The 15,093-nt window shown below is 52.0% G+C and overlaps 1 protein-coding gene and 1 non-coding gene across 4 annotated transcripts in view; one reads left to right on the plus strand and one right to left on the minus strand.

Moving 5' to 3' along the window:
- CUNH20orf194 (chromosome unknown C20orf194 homolog) overlaps positions 1-3,494 on the plus strand; it is a 151,851-nt gene extending 148,357 nt beyond the window's left edge. For all 3 annotated transcript variants that reach the window (XM_032295560.1, XM_032295561.1, XM_032295562.1), the window contains one exon: positions 136-3,494. In XM_032295560.1, the coding sequence (XP_032151451.1) occupies positions 136-248 (113 nt within the window). In that variant the 3' untranslated portion in view covers positions 249-3,494. The remainder of the gene's footprint in view (positions 1-135) is intronic.
- Positions 3,495-12,608: 9,114 nt separating this feature from the next.
- Positions 12,609-12,749, minus strand: LOC116563068. Its single transcript, XR_004274204.1, has one exon. It is a non-coding gene; the product is annotated as a U4 spliceosomal RNA (small nuclear RNA).
- Between the last annotated feature and the right edge of the window lie 2,344 nt (positions 12,750-15,093).

Genomic DNA, 15,093 nt, shown 5'->3' on the forward strand with positions numbered 1-15,093 from the left:
CATCAGGTACCCTCTGTATGGGCCAGATGCTCACTTCCTCAGCAGTTCCCCCTCACCTGCCTACAGGTCCCTCTGGGCTCAGGCAGGCTCCCTTGTCCTCCAGGCTCAGCGCACTCTTCCTTAATGAGATGCCAGTCATGGACCAGTTCATGAATGACTACGTGGAAGAAGCCAACCGGGAAATCGAGAAGTATAACCGGGAGCTGGAGCAGCAGGAGTATCATGACCTCTTTGAGCTGAAGCCCTAGAGGAAGGCTGGGCCCATATGTCCTGCAGAATGTCCACTCTGGAGATGGACAAATGGGTGTCTTAACCTCAGCTCTCCTGGAGGCTTCTCCCTGAAGGGCTGTCTTTGTTCTCCTTGGCCTATGTGTGCTGGCTTGAGTGCATGTTGTCTTTATTCCCTGTATGGCGCTGAAGAGCATCACCTGCACCATTGATTTGTAGGGTTGGGGGAATACTCAAGGATGAGCAGATGAGGCCTGTCCATCTGCGTATGCAGCTGGCAGTCCAGGAACTCTGGATTTCTGAAAACAGGATCTCCTTTGGGCTCTTGAGTTTGGGGAGAAGCATTAGGATTGTACAGAGGAGCTGCTGGGACTTAGAAGGAACCCTGGCTGCCTGAACTGTGGCCATGTCTGGGAGGTGAGTCCACCACAAGCTCAAGCCTCAGATGCTGCTCCATGACAGCTGTCTTCCCCAATGGAGTGCCCGCCTCCCGCTAGGCCCCTTTCTTTGAAGGAGCTGGCCCTACTGGCTGTGGGCCTAGTCCTGGGAGAAACAGCACAAGTCCAGCCCACAGAGCCAGCAGCTTGGGTTGAGATCAATAACGTGTTCACAAATGAGGAGATTTCCCTTCTGAACTAAAGTGAAGGAGAGACTTGTGGCTTTCTAGAAGTGTGTGGCTCTTGAGTTGACATCAGCTTTCCCCCTTGTGGGTGGTTCTTGAGCTGTCCTATCACATCATCCAGGTGTCCTAATGTAGGGACAAGAGCAAGCGTGCGGCCCAGGCCCCCTGGCAAGGCTTCATCTCACTGTGGAAGGAGGTGTCCTGCAACTGGTTCGTCTTAGGCCTGGTGGCTGATCACTTGTGGGGTTAACCTCCATCGCCCAGCGCTCCCACAAGCCTTGCCAGGGAAGGCCTGCTTTTCAGCCACAAACTTCAAGAAACTCATCCCCCCCACTCTCCAGAGCATTGTTGCTGGCCCTGGGCCTGTGTGGCTCCTGAGGACCAGGAATTTCAAATAAATCCAATACCTAAGTTAGAATTCCTTCCAAGGTCAACGTTTTCAGCTGGACCATAAAGCAGAGGGGAATTACAAGTGTGTCCTATTCCTGACCTTCATAATTGGTGTGGGGGGCAGGGTAGTCACAGCCACTGATATTTAGGTGATGTCTCTTAGGACTTCAGTGCCTCAGCTACCTGAACTGTAAATGTTTCTGAATTTCACATATTTTTTTTGCATGCCTTAGGAAGAAGCACATAGGTAAAACCAGCAGTTTCCAGTAATGTAGGGAGTTCTTGAGAAAGGCCCCTGGAGCAGTGGAGAGACAGGATGGAGCACATGCAGTCTGTGTGCCTGGTCACACAGAGGCCTGCATGCAAGTAACAAAGCAATTGTCAAGGGCTTGTCAGTAAAATATATTAGAAAAAACAATTTGAAGTCAAATGAACAAAACTCCAGATACCATTGAGTAAGAAATCTTGCATCAAGAAGGGCTTCTGAAAAGGCCCATGTGCTCCAGTCCCAGCTCCAAAAGGCCCCACTGTGGAGCCCAAGTCTGGGAGCCCCCAGACTTCTGGCTGGCCAGAGGCTGGGGTCCGTCAAGGGCTTGCCTCTGCTTCAGAATCAATAACATAGATCTTAAGTGCAATTGATTAATAAGCAATGAGTTACTGTAGCTTCCTTTAGCTCTACCGAGCTCTTTTTAAAAACTCAAACTTGAGCAGCCTTAGAAAAGGGGGAGGGGAGGGGAGGGAACCACAGGCCATTTCTCTAAGGGGTCTGCTGTGAAGTTTTAAATGAAAGCTCTAGTTTTAGGAGCTTGAGCCATTTCCTGACTGCGCTGGCCTGGCAGTCTGGCTGCTGCACAAGAGTTTTTAAAGAGGGGTCGGAGCTTGCCCGTGAGAGCGGGTCTTCTCACCACGTGGGGCTGTACTACGTGATGGTCTTGGTTTCTGTTTATAGAAATGCCCTCTCACCAACCTGCCCCACTGTCCCAGCTCCTCTCCTCTTAGAGAAAAAACTGATTACCTCAACTTGAATATGAAACTGTGATTGAAAAAAGTCAAAATGTTAAGAAGCATCAAAGCGGAAAAGGCAAAACTGGCTGAGGCCTCTGTCGATGCTCCTCAGCCTACTCGGGAACGTGAAGGAGCAGCTGGCGAAAGGGCATTCCTGGGGCCAGTTGCTCTGCCCCAGTGATAAGCACACCAGCGGTGCACTGTGTAAGCTCTTTGAGGACTGAGGCCGGGAGATGCCTCCTCTCTCCCGGCAAATGCTGGAACCTGCTGGGCCTCTTGGTGCTGTGAAGTTCAATATCCACTTGATTCATCCAAGCAGTGCTCCAGGTCGGGGAGAGCAGGGTCTTCCACTGTCTCCGGAGGAAGAGCCATGACACTGCTTTTGACCATACAAGTGGATCCAGGGACCCAGCAGACAGGGTGGGTTCCCAGGGACAGGCAGTCCTCCAGGGGCGTAACATGCTTCTTGCCAACTTTCCTGTTAGCAGCTTCCGTTTATATCACCCAGCGTGCATGGGATACTGTTGAAGTCGCTGAAGTTATGGGTTATTTTATGTTTTGATATGGGATTTTTCTGTTTTCGATTGGAAAAAGGAGACAGAAATTGGAGAAAATGGGATTATTATCCTAGGGAAGGGCCATTGGCAAGGAGTTGAGCTGGCCCCTCTGAGCCCTGGGGGCTCTCTGACCTGAGGCCTGGACACTGGGCCCCTCAGGTCACAAGAAAAAGTTCCCTCCTAAATTCTATTAGGATTTTGGAGAATTTTTGCACAGTAATAAGCTCTGGGTTGCTCTTTGGGCTTCTCAAAAGGGAAAAGTTCAATTCAAAGATTGTAAACTATGAAGTATTCCAGCCGTGTTGCTGACCTAGTTGGATAGTTGTACCTCAAAAAGTAGGTGAGAACTGGTTTCCTCATTGTCCCAGGGTGTCAAATACTAATGACATAAGAGCTCACTTACATGCCAAAATTCACTTTTATACTAGTTTTTCAGTGCTTTAATATTTGTAACTTAAATTTTAAAACTCGTATTTACAAACACTACTGTAACTTCAGTGAAACTGAATTGTGTGATTGAAGCTTTTTGCTTATCATAGTATTTATTACACTACTTAATTCAGTAAATATATAAAAGTAGCCTTCAATTTATTTTTATATTATTTTACATGTTTTTACCTGCAGTTGTGTATGTGAATTTACCTTGGTAATTGAGATGTCATGCTAAGGACCAATAAACTATCACTGAACAAGCAAGGCCTCCAGACGATGCCTATGCCATAGACTCAGTCCCTGGTGCTCCTGGGGGTGGGGTGAGGGGGGCTGGCCCTCAGCCTCTGCTGGACGCCTCTGCTGGGGATGCTGGGGTCACACTCCCTCATTCCTAGACGCCAGAGCAGCCCGCGGAGAATAAAATTCATCTGAAGAAACCACACTGGATTGCGAGGTGGGAACTTGGGGAGTCACAGAACTCGGGGATGGGCTCAAGGAAGCCCGCTATGGGAACAGAGGTCTCCCCGGCCCTCGTGCCCTGCCTGGGTCCCTCAGCCTCGTCTTATACCGCGGTGCACGGGTGCGGGTTCTCAGCCCCTAGGAACCACGCCTTTCCGCCTAATAGCGCGTTTCTGCGCAGTGAAATCTCGGCGAGGTGGCGCCTCGGAACTACTTTATGCATGGGGACAACCGAGGGCGTACAGTAAGGGGCGGATACGCGGAGGTTTGCCGTAGCCCGCGGAGCTCTAAGAGGAGCGACCACAAATGCATCAGCGGTCCCGTGCTGCCTCGGGTTCCTCTCGCCAGGCGGTTACCTTTGCACGTGGCGCGAGCCTCCGAGCCGACCACACCCGGGGCCCCCACCGGCCGGGCAGGGAGGTGGGGCAAAGGGGCGCCCACCCCCGGTCCACAGACACCCTGCTTCCTGTCGGCCAGACGCTGGGTGAGAAAAGGGGAAATGCTCCACTGGGCAGATATGGAACTCCCCCAGGGCGAAGGGTGTAGCCTCCGCAGAGAGCTTCATGTGACTGGAATGGTGGTCCTAGGTTTGGAAGTTCCTTGAGATAAATTAGTCCTGTGCAAACCAAATGCAGATCTGCACAAGAAGGGCCTGGTAGACGGCGGAGGGGGCTGGCAGCAACATTACCTCTTCATAACTTCTTTGCCCAGAGCCTCCGGCCTCCCCATTCTGCAGGCTGGGGTTTGAACTTACGGAGTGCCTGTGCTTGCATTTTGGCGAAATCTCGAAACCTCTAAGGTTTAGGGATGAACCCGCAGGAATTCCCAGAGCAGTGGGGAGACAGGAAATGGCGAAGGGCTCTTGTGGGGGCAGGAAGAGGCCAGGAAACCTGAGGACGGGAAAGGGATTCCATCTTTCACCTGGAGCCCTCAGTAGGGACAGGGAACTACTGAAACCCTGGTGCTGCTTACCAGAGGGAGCCCCAGAGTCAGGGCACCTGGCGAAGTCGATTGTGAGACGTGATTTAGAGCAGCGGATCTCATGTGGAACTGCTGAAAATCACAGGGCCCACCAGGGAACACCGATAAACCCCAGTGTTAATCTCTATCCTACACTCTAGGGAAAAGTTATGCCCAAAGAAGACATGACCATGTGACCCACTTCCAGCCCATGACAGGGAGATCAGCTTGGTTTCTGTAGGAGTTCAGTCCAGGAGTATCAGCTACAAGTCAGCCCGGCCCAGGTACTTAGATGCCATCAGACCCTCTCCCCATCCTTGGTGGCGTCATTCTCCTCCTGCAGCAAGCTTCCTCTACACCACCAGCAGCCCCAGGGTCCCAAAGGCAAGGGTCACATTCTCATCCCTGAACAGTTACAGTGGTCAGGAAGAAGGGAGTTTTCTAATTGGCCTGGACTTGGGTCTCTGTGTGCTTCCATGGGCCCCCTGATACCAGGCCCATCTAAGAGGTGGGCCCCTAAAGAAGGGCTTGCTGCCCTAAACCAGTATTACACATCTCCCTGCAGTTTCTTTTTGCTAAGTCAGGCACCTACTTGATTCTTTTTTTTTTTTTTTTTTTTTGAGACTGTCTCACTCTGTTACCCAGGTGAGTGCAGGCTGGAGGTTGGCTCACTGCAACCTCTACCTCCTGGGCTCAAGCACTTCTGCTGCCTCAGCCTCCCAAGTAGCTGGGATTATAGGTGTGCGCCACCATGCCCAGCAGTTTTTTTGTTTGTTTGTTTTTGTTTTTTTGTGTTTTTTTTTTTTTTTAAGTAGAGGTGGGGTTTCACCATGTTGGCCAGGCTGAACTCCTGATCCCAAGTGATCCACCAGCCTCAGCGTCCCAAAGTGTTGGGATTACAGGCATGAGCCACCACACCCAGCTTTTTTTTTTTTTTTTTTTGAGACACAGTCTCACTCTAGTGCCCAGGCTGGAGTGCTGGAGTGCAGTGGTGCAGTCACAGCTCACTGCAGCCTCAACCTCCCAGGGCTTGGACAATCTCCCACCTCAGCCTCTTGGGTGGCTGGGATTATAGGCATGTGCCACCTCACCCTGCTAACCTACTTGATTTTTTTTTTTTTTTTTTTTTTTTTTTATGAAACGGAGTCTCACTCTGTGGCCCAGGCTGGAGTGGAGTGGAGTGATCATGGCTCACTGCAGCCTCAGCCTCTCTGGGCTCAGGTCGTCCTCCCTGCTCAGCCTCCCAAATAGCTGGGACAGGTGCACACCACCAAGCCAGGCCAAATTTTGCATTTTTTGTAGACACAACACAGGATCTCCTATGTTCCCCAGGCAGGTCTCAAACTTGGGCTCAACTGATCCTCCTGCCTTGGCCTCCCAAAGTGCTAGATGACAGGCGTGAGCCACTGCTCCCAGCCCATTGTTTCCCTTGTTTGGTTTTACAGTGCCTCAGCACAACCCAGGGATATCAGGGATCCATGGGATCCTGTTTGAGAATCTTTTTTTTTTTTTGAGACAGAGTGTCACCATGTCACCCAGGCTAGAGTGCAGTGGCACCATCTCGGATCACTGCAACCTCCGCCTCCGCCTCCCAGGTTCAAACAATTCTGCCTCAGCCTCCCAAGTAGCTGGGACTACAGGCATGCACCACCACGCCAGATAATTTTTTGTATTTTTAGTAGAGACGGGGTTTCATCATGTTGGCCAGGCTGGTCTCGAACTCCTGAACTTGTGATCTGCCGGCCTTGAACTCCGAAAGTGCTGGGATTATAGGAGTGAGCCACCGTGCAGGCCAAGAATCTACTTTTCTTAAACAAAAGAAAGGAGAAAGAAAGAAAGAAAGAGAGAGAGAGGGAGAGAGGGAGGGAGGGAGGAAAGGAAGGAAGGAAGGAAAGGAAGGAAGGAAGGAGAAAAGAAAAGGAAAGAAAGAAAGGAAGAAAGGAAGAGAAAGAAGGGAAAGAAAAAGAAAAGAAGAGAAAGAGAAAGGTCTGGAGACCATAATGTGGGGAATGGGCTGCTGCTCCTCCTGGAGGTGAGAAGTGAACCAACTGGAGAGCCGCTTAGAAGGAACAACTGACAAGACAGTGACTAAGAGGCAACAGCTAAGGAGATGACCTCGAGGTAAAAGTGGAAAAAACCCAATGTTTTGAAATGAATCCAAAGACTTTTTTTTGTTTCATTCTCTAAAAATTTGAAGAAAAATAAATTTATCCACAAATCATTCCTGTTTTTCCCAGGCCTCTGCATTCCTAGATTGACCAGCTAAACGAGTTTGGTTTTTTTCAAAATTACATTGGGTTCAATACATTTTATGTCCTACTCATAATGACTGTAAACCTGTAAAAAAAAAAAAATTAACCAAATACAATGTGAATATATTTTCATTTTATCCCACAAATTATGACTGCTTTTCCTCCAGCAATAAAGTTTTTGTTTTCCTCTCACGACTGAACATGTTTAAAAAACTTTACATCTCTGGCTGGGCATGGTGGCTCATGCCTGTAATCCCAGCACTTTGGGAGGCAGAGATGGGTGGATCACGAGGTCAGAAGTTCAAGACCAGCCTGAATGAAACCCCGTCTCTACTAAAAATACAAAAATTAGCCAGGTATGGTGGTGCATGCCTGTACTCTCAGCTACTCTGGTAACTGAGGCAGAATTGCTTGAACCCAGGAGGCAGAATTTGCAGTGAGGCAAGATCCGCTACTTCACTCCAGTATGGGCGACAGAGCGAAACTCCGCCTCAAAAAAAAAAAAAAGTAAAAGAAACTTTACATCTTTACTCTGAAATTTCATGCCTGGATGAATGTACAAATGGAGAAATAATAACAGGAAATGGAAAGATGGTTTGATAAGATTATTTCACTTTGAGATATAATTTATGGAATTTTCTAGCTACAAAAACTCCATTCCAACTTATTTACAGATAACAATGGTCAGAAATCTAAAGAGGCTGGATGTCTTGCTCCAGGGTGTCACCCTGGGCTTTCCCACTACCTCTCTCTCCCCTGTGCCTCCAACTTCCTGGGAGGAGTTGGGGATAGAAGGGAGAGTGACCTGGATGGAGCCTCAGACCACATCAGCCCCGGAGGGTGAGTTCCAGGCCCCTGAGCAGGATGGGGACCAACAAAAAGGAGAGCCATGGGTGAGGAGGACATGAGGGACACAGAAAGATGGTCAGGAGGTGACGGCCTACCCAGAATTCACCAGCTAGAATTCTTCCTCAGGTAGCAGGTGATGGAATTTTATTTTTTTTGAGACAGTGTCGCTTTGTCACCCAGGCTGGAGTGCAGTGGCACGATTTAGGCTCACTGCAACCTCCGCCTCCCGGGTTGAAGCAATTCTTCTGCCTCAGCCTCCCAGGTAGCTGGGACTACAGGTGCGGTCACGCCCAGCTTTTTTTTTTTTTTTTTTTGGTAGAGACAGGATTTCACCATGCTAGTCAGGATGGTCTCCATCTCCTGACCTTGCAATCTGCCTGCCTTGGCCTCCCAAAGTGCTGGGATTACAGGCATGAGCCACTGGCCTGGCCAGGTGATGAGATTTTGATGGAGTAGGGAGGGCCTGGCGGTAGATGAGGGTGGGGAAGGAAGCCAGTGTTTGGTGGTGAGAAGCTGGGCTGTAGAGGACAGAGGCCTGACAGGAGGGCAGTGGGGCAGCCCGGGAATCTGCCTGCCCAGGGGTCTGTTGCCTGTCTGCCACAAGACCTTGACAGTCTGTATGCCTAGAATTCATGAGCTCTTAGAATCAGCGAGCCAAGAACCCTAGCCCACCCTGCCCATGCTAGCTTCAGACTGTGAGTATGGACTGAGGGGAGGGCAGACAGATGCCATCCTGAGGGAGCACGTCCTTGTTGACCCTCTGCAGGGCAGGGACTCCTCACCTTCCTGGCTGCCCTTATGTTATAGAAGTCCAGATCTTTCTCTCAATAGGGGTAGATGGCTACCGAGAGAGGGCTTACTGCAGTGTTTGTTGAGCACAAAAGAGCTATCCTCCCACCCACCCAAGGGGCCTGAAGATGCTCCCAGCAGAGAGAGGAGGCCAGTGGAGGCTATGTTCCCCTTCCAGCCCACTGCAGCACTACCAGGATGGCCAGTCGTATGCTGGGCTCCCATGGATAGAAAGCAAAAGCTCCTGGCCGGGCACAGTGGCTCACACCTGTAATCCTGTAATCCCAGCACTTTGGGAGGCCAAGGCGGGCGGATCACAAGGTCAGGAGTTCAAGACCAGTCTGACCAACATGGTGAAACCCCGTCTCTACTAAAAATACAAAAATTAGCTGGGCGTGGTGGCACGCACCTGTAATCCCAGCTACTCAGGAGGCTGAGGCAGGAGAATCGCTTGAACCTAGGAGGCAAAGGTTGCAATGAACCGAGATTGCACCACTGCACTCCAGCCTGGGCAGCAGAACGAGACCCTGTCTCAAATACAAAAAAAAAAAAACACAAAATAAAAAAGCAAAAGCTGACGGGACAGGAAGAGTTAAGGTGTCGGGGAAGACAGTCTAAAGAAAGATCGAGATCTCTTGAAACCAAGAGTTCAGGATCAGCCTGGGCAACATAGCAAGACCCTGTGTCTTCCAAAAATTTTAAAAATAAAAAAATTAGCTGGGCATGATGACACCTGTTTGGAGTCCCAGCTACTTGGGAGGCTGAGGTGAGAGGATGAGTTGAGCCCAGGAGGTCAAGGCTGCAGTGAGCTATGATTGCGCTACTGTACTCCAGTCTGGGTGACAGAGCAAGACCCTGTCTAAAAATTTTTTTAAAGATTTGGAGGGGGACAGGAGACTGGCATGGTTGCTGGGGTCCCAGTAGACCACTAGGGAGTATCAGGCAGTTGATTCAGTGGGCAGCTGAGCCCAGCCTCTTGGCCTGGTTCAGAGCTGGACATGGGCTCCCATAAATAAGTAACAATTACAGTTGACAAGTCCTCACTCAGAGAGAGATAGTGTGGAAACAGCAACTCTCCTCCCCAGGAAGAGCGAGGAGGCGGAGCAGCTGCAGCTGGAAAAGGGCTGCCGGGAGCTGAGAATGCTGGTCAAGGCAGCGGGAGCCGCAAGAGGCTGCTAAAATCCCAGTGACTTCTGGGAGAGCTGCTGGCTGTGAGGTATAGGAAGCCACGCCTGTCAAGGGTCCAAGGAAGGCTACGGCAGCCAGGATGCTGCAGACCCGAGGTAGGGTCTAAGCTAAAAGGACTTAGCTGGCCAGGCATGGTGGCTCACACCTGTAATTCCAGCACTTTGGGAGGCTAAGGCAGGCAGATCACCTGGGGTCGACAGTTCGAGACCAGCATGGCCAACAAGGTGAAATCCTGTCTCTACGAAAAATACAAAAAAATTAGCTGGGCATGGTGGCAGGCACCTATAATTTCAGCTGCCCAGGAGGCTGAGGCAGGAGAATTTCTTAAACCCAGGAGGCGGAGGTTGCATAGAGCTGAGATCGTGCCATTGCACTCCAGCCTGGGCAACAAAAGGGGAACTCTCTGAAAAAAAAGGACTTGGCCGACTGCCGTGGCTCATGCCTGTAATCGCAGTTTGATGATTGGAGCTGCCTTTAACGCTCCTTTGGGTTTTTGTTTGTTTTGAGATGAGCGGGTCTCCCTATGTTGCTTAAGCTGGTGTCAACACTCCTGGGCTCAAGGGATCCTTCTGTCTCATCTTCCCTACTAGCTGGGATTATAGGTATGTGCCACTGCACCTGGTTTACCTTTTGTTTTTGTTTTGAGATAGAGTCTCATTCTGTCACCCAGGCTGGAATGCAATGGCACCATCTCGGCTCACTGCAACCTCTGCCTCCACGGTTCAAGCAATTCTCCTGCCTCAGCCTCCCAAGCAGCTGGGATTACAGGCACCCGCCACCATGCTGGCTAATTTCTATATTTTTATAGAGACAGGGTTTCACCATGTTGGCCAGGCTGGTCTTGAACTCCTTATCTCAGGTGATCTGCCTGCCTCAGCCTCCCAAAGTGCTGGGATTACAAGTGTGAGCCACCGCACCTGGCCTACTTTTTGTTTTTATTGAGCACTTACTATATGCAGTGCTGCACTGGCTGAGGAGAAACTCAGTCCTGCTTTCTGGGAGCTCACAGGAAGACAGGACCCAGCAGGACAGTAAGAAGGATGAAGGAGGCCATGCTACAAAGTTAGAGGCCACGAAGGTCTGTGACAAGCACAGCAGGAACCTGCTTTAGATGGTGTGGCCATGGAAGGCCTCTGAGACCCGCAGAGTGAAATGAGCTTCAGTAAGACCTCATGAATTCCAGCCTACAGACTATCAAGTTCTGGAAGCAGGCAGGGGCTGCAGGCTGGTGGGCGGAGGAACAGCCCCAGCAGCCACTGTGGCTGGAGCAGCGCTCTCCTGAGAGCAAGAGATATGAGATGAAGTGGGGGACTAGGCAGGGGCCAGGCTATACAGCAGCCCCCTATGTAGGCCACAGCAGGGAGTTTGGCATTTTTCTTTTCTGTGTGTTGGAGAAGCCGCTGAAAGTAGAGAATGGGCCTGTCAGAGACAGATGATGGGCCAGGCTGGAGGTGCAAGTGGGCAGATTCTAGCTCTAATTTGAAGAAAATCTGCTCATGGATTAGATGTGGATGAGTCGGGCTGACCCCCAGTCTAGGGCTGTTGGATGGATGGCAGACTCAGAAGCCGATCTTTTTTTTAAGTCAGCATCTCACTCTGTCACCCATGTTGGAGTGCAGTGACGTGATCTTGGCTCATTGCAGTCTCCACCTCCTAGGTTCAAGCGATCCTCCTGCCTCAGCCTCCCCAATAGCTGGGACTACAGGCACGTACCACCAGGCCTGGCTAATTTTTGTATTTTTAGTGGAGATGGGGTTTCACCATGTTGGTCAGGCTGGTCTCGAACTCCTGACCTCAGGTGATCCACTCACCTTGGCCCCCCAAAGTGCTGGAATTACAGGCGTGTGCCACAGTGCCTGGCCAGAAACCCTATTTCCCCTGAATTTCATTTGAATTCTCTATTAGCCATGGGGGGAGGAGGGCTAAAGAGCCTGTGGTGTGTGGACAGGAGATGTGACATTTAACAGTTAGCTGTGGCTGGTGGAGAGCCCTGGATGCAGAGAAAGATCTGGGCAGGCCAACGTTGAGCGCCGGTCAGAGGGAGGTGGGAGGACAAGAAATAAATGTTGCAAGATAAAGGGGGGCCCCAGGCTCGGTAGCTCACGCTTATAATCCTAGCACTTTGGGAGACCAATGCAGATGCATCACTTGTGGTCAGCAGTTCAAGACCAGCCTGGCCAATGTGATGAAACCCTGTCTCTACTAAAAATACAAAAATCAGCTGGACATGGTGGCCCACACCTGTAATCCGAGCTACTCGAGAGGCTGAGGCAGGAGAATCGCCTGAACCCAGAAGGCAGAGGTTACAGTGAGCCAAGATTGTGCCACTGCACTCCAGCCTGGGCGACAGAGCGAGACTGTCTGAAAAACAAAAAGAAAAAGAAAAAGGGGGCCCCTTGGCAAATGACACTGACACCATAAAAAGTAATAAAATAAAAGGGAAAGAAGAGGCCTGTATGGTACTAGGTACTGCTAGAGGGAGGGCAAGAAAGCCAAGGTAGGGTGACCTGTGCAGCAGCAGTTTCAGTGGTGTGGTGAGGACAAAAGACAAGTATAAGTGGGTGGAAGAGACATAGCAGGAGGGGCACGAAGCTCTGGAGAAATTCCCTCTTAAATGTAGCTGAGGGATAAGGCAGCACCCGGAGGGGAAGGGGCGCTAAGGAAATGTTTTGGGATTTTGTTGTTTTGAGATGGACTCTCACTTTGTCACCTGGGCTGGAGTGCAGTGGCGCGATCTCAGCTCACTGCAAACCTCTGCCTCCGGTTTCAAGTGATTCTCCTGCTTCAGCCTCCCGAGTAGCTGGGATTACAGGTGCCTGCCACTACACCCAGCTACTTTTTGTATTTTTATTTATTTTCTTTTTTTCTTTTTATCAGTCTCCGTAGAGACTGTCAAAAATTGCCAGTGCTGACTGTACTGAAAGTCGTCACGGCAGGGTATTGGGAGAAGTTTTCTATTAGCAATAATCGCGCCTTGGATAAACCTCATTGGCTATGATACTGCCACTGCGCAAAGCTACTTTTTGTATTTTTAGTAGAGACGGGGTTTCACCATGTTCTCCAAGCTGGTCTCGAACTCCTGACCTTGTGATTTGCCTGCCTCGGCCTCCCAAAGTGCTGGGATTACAGGCGCAAACCACCATGCCTGGCCTGTTTTGTTTTCAAAATGAGATTTATTTTTTTTGAGACAGGGTCTCCCTTTGTCACCATGGCTGGAGTGCAGTGATGCAGTCTTGACTCACTGCAGCCTTGACCTCCCTGTCTCAAATAATCCTCCCACCTCAGCCTCCTGAGTGGCTGGGACCACAGGAGCGTGCCAACATGCTGGCTAAGTTTTTGTAATTTTAGTAGAGATGGGATTTCTCTACTAAAATTCTGTGTTGCCCAGGCTGGTCTCAAACTCCTGAGCTCGAGCAATCCTCCCACCTCTCTCTGCCTCTCAAAGTGCTGGGATTACAGGCGTGGGCCACCGTGCCTGGCCTAAAAATGAGATCTCATACATTTACTTCTCACCCCAGATTTTACAATCCACAGGCAAGGTAAGTGGCATCAGGGCAGGACAGTAGAAAACTGTTAAGTGCGCCTTGTGGAACCCAGGGGTCACAGTTTCGTATCCACAGCCCAGTGGAGTCTGAGACCCCAAGGGAAGGAATGAGTGGGGAGTGTGTGCCTGCGTCTGGGTCCCTCAACCTGCCTTCCTGTGTAAGGACCCAGTGGGGCACAGCCCAGGAGATCTGGGGCGCCTGTATTTGGCCTCAGTGTATGATCTACACAGGACAGGGGCAGGTGGGAGAGCTGAAGGAAACAGCCTCTGAAACAGGGTCAGTCTGGAGGCAGCAGGGGCATGGGCCTCAGGGGTTCCCTCCAGGAGGGCCCAGGGAACAGAACCGCAGGGGTAGAGCACAGGTGAAGCAAAGGGCTCAGTGCCAGTTCCTTTGAGAGACAGCCAGGGAGGGGACAGAGGGGGACCATAGCCGACTGGGGGAGTCTGGGGGAGGCTTGGTGGTGGGCTCCTCTTTCCTCAGTGGGCGGAGGTCCTTTGAGGAGAGCACAGGAGGCTGTGGTAAGGGGAAGCGCCCTCCATTCCAGGTGCTTTCCTGGAGCAAGTGGGTTGGAAGGACCAGGTGTTGGGGAGCTGGTGGGAGGCAGATGAAGAAACCAAGGCATTCCCGGATGGGAGAGGCTGGGGGTGGCAAGGTGGCTTTTCAGGGGTCCAGCCTGCATGCCACCCAAGCAGCCATGCGCCAGGGACGACATCTGCCTGTGTCCTTCAGCTCCCCCTCAGCCTCCGCAGGCCACCCGGGAGCCAGTGCCTGGACTGGAGCTCTAGCTAGAGGGCGTCTAGAGAAGGTCCCAAGGGGTGTGCAGTATGACCTGGTGTCTCTCCAGAGTCACCACTGAGTAAATAGCATATGGTCAGCCCCAAGTCAGTTGCAGGTCTTGGGGTAGGGATCTTCCACAAGACCTCCTGGAGTAGCGTGGTGTGCTCGGGCCGTCGCGCAGCCCCAGGCCGTCCGTCGCCAAGAGGAGCATTCCAGGGCTCCGCTCCTAATGCGCTCTTACCTTGCCGCGTGGGGAACGGGCCGGCCTGGCTCACCCAATCTATGCCTGAGGCTTCCCCAACGCGCCAGGAGCCCTTACTTCGCAGAGATGGGTTTGCCCCGGCCTGCCCCCTCCTTTCCCTCTTCGATGGCTGGGGACAGTGGCCGAGGACTCTGTCCCAGCGCGGCTGAGCCGGAAAGCGCTGACGGACGGAGGGGTCGGGAGGTTGGTTAGCGCTTTACGGAGCCGCGTGTTCCGTTTCCGAGGGCTGTGGAGCCTTTTACTGGGAAGCCACCGTGGATCAGGCCAGGGGTACGTCGCACCGGCTGCATTTGCGAGACCCCATCGCAGCGCGCGCACCCACACTCGCAGGAGACTAAGCGCCTGAGAAGGGGAGTCCCCGGCCGGTCCGGGAAAGGGGACAGGGCGCAGGGGCCATTTTGGGAAGGGAAGAGGCCGCGAACCATGACCTTGACCTAAGAGAAGACCGAGGTCGCAGGAGGCCGGTAGAGAAGTTGCGAGGCTCGCAGCGAGCAAACCCAAAGCAGCCGAGCTCGGAGAGCACCGGCTCAGCGGGCCAGGGCGTAGCTCGGGGATTGCTCGCTGGCCCGTCGAGTCAGTCGGGGCGCGCTTCCTGGAGGAGGAGGAGGAGGACCTGCGGCCAGAGCCAAGGGATAAATGCAGGAGGCGGGGCAGCCAGCGGGCGTGGCCCTGCGGAGGTCCCCGGCCGAAAGGAGGAGACAGGGGCTGTCCGCGTACTTAAAGCGGACGCGGGGGAAGCCCTCCCCGGGTCTGCCTCAGTCGCACAGCTCTGTGGGCC

This window comes from Sapajus apella, unplaced genomic scaffold (assembly GCF_009761245.1).
Source record: "Sapajus apella isolate SASKATOON/1434 unplaced genomic scaffold, GSC_monkey_1.0 scaffold33, whole genome shotgun sequence".
Lineage (NCBI taxonomy): Eukaryota > Metazoa > Chordata > Mammalia > Primates > Cebidae > Sapajus > Sapajus apella.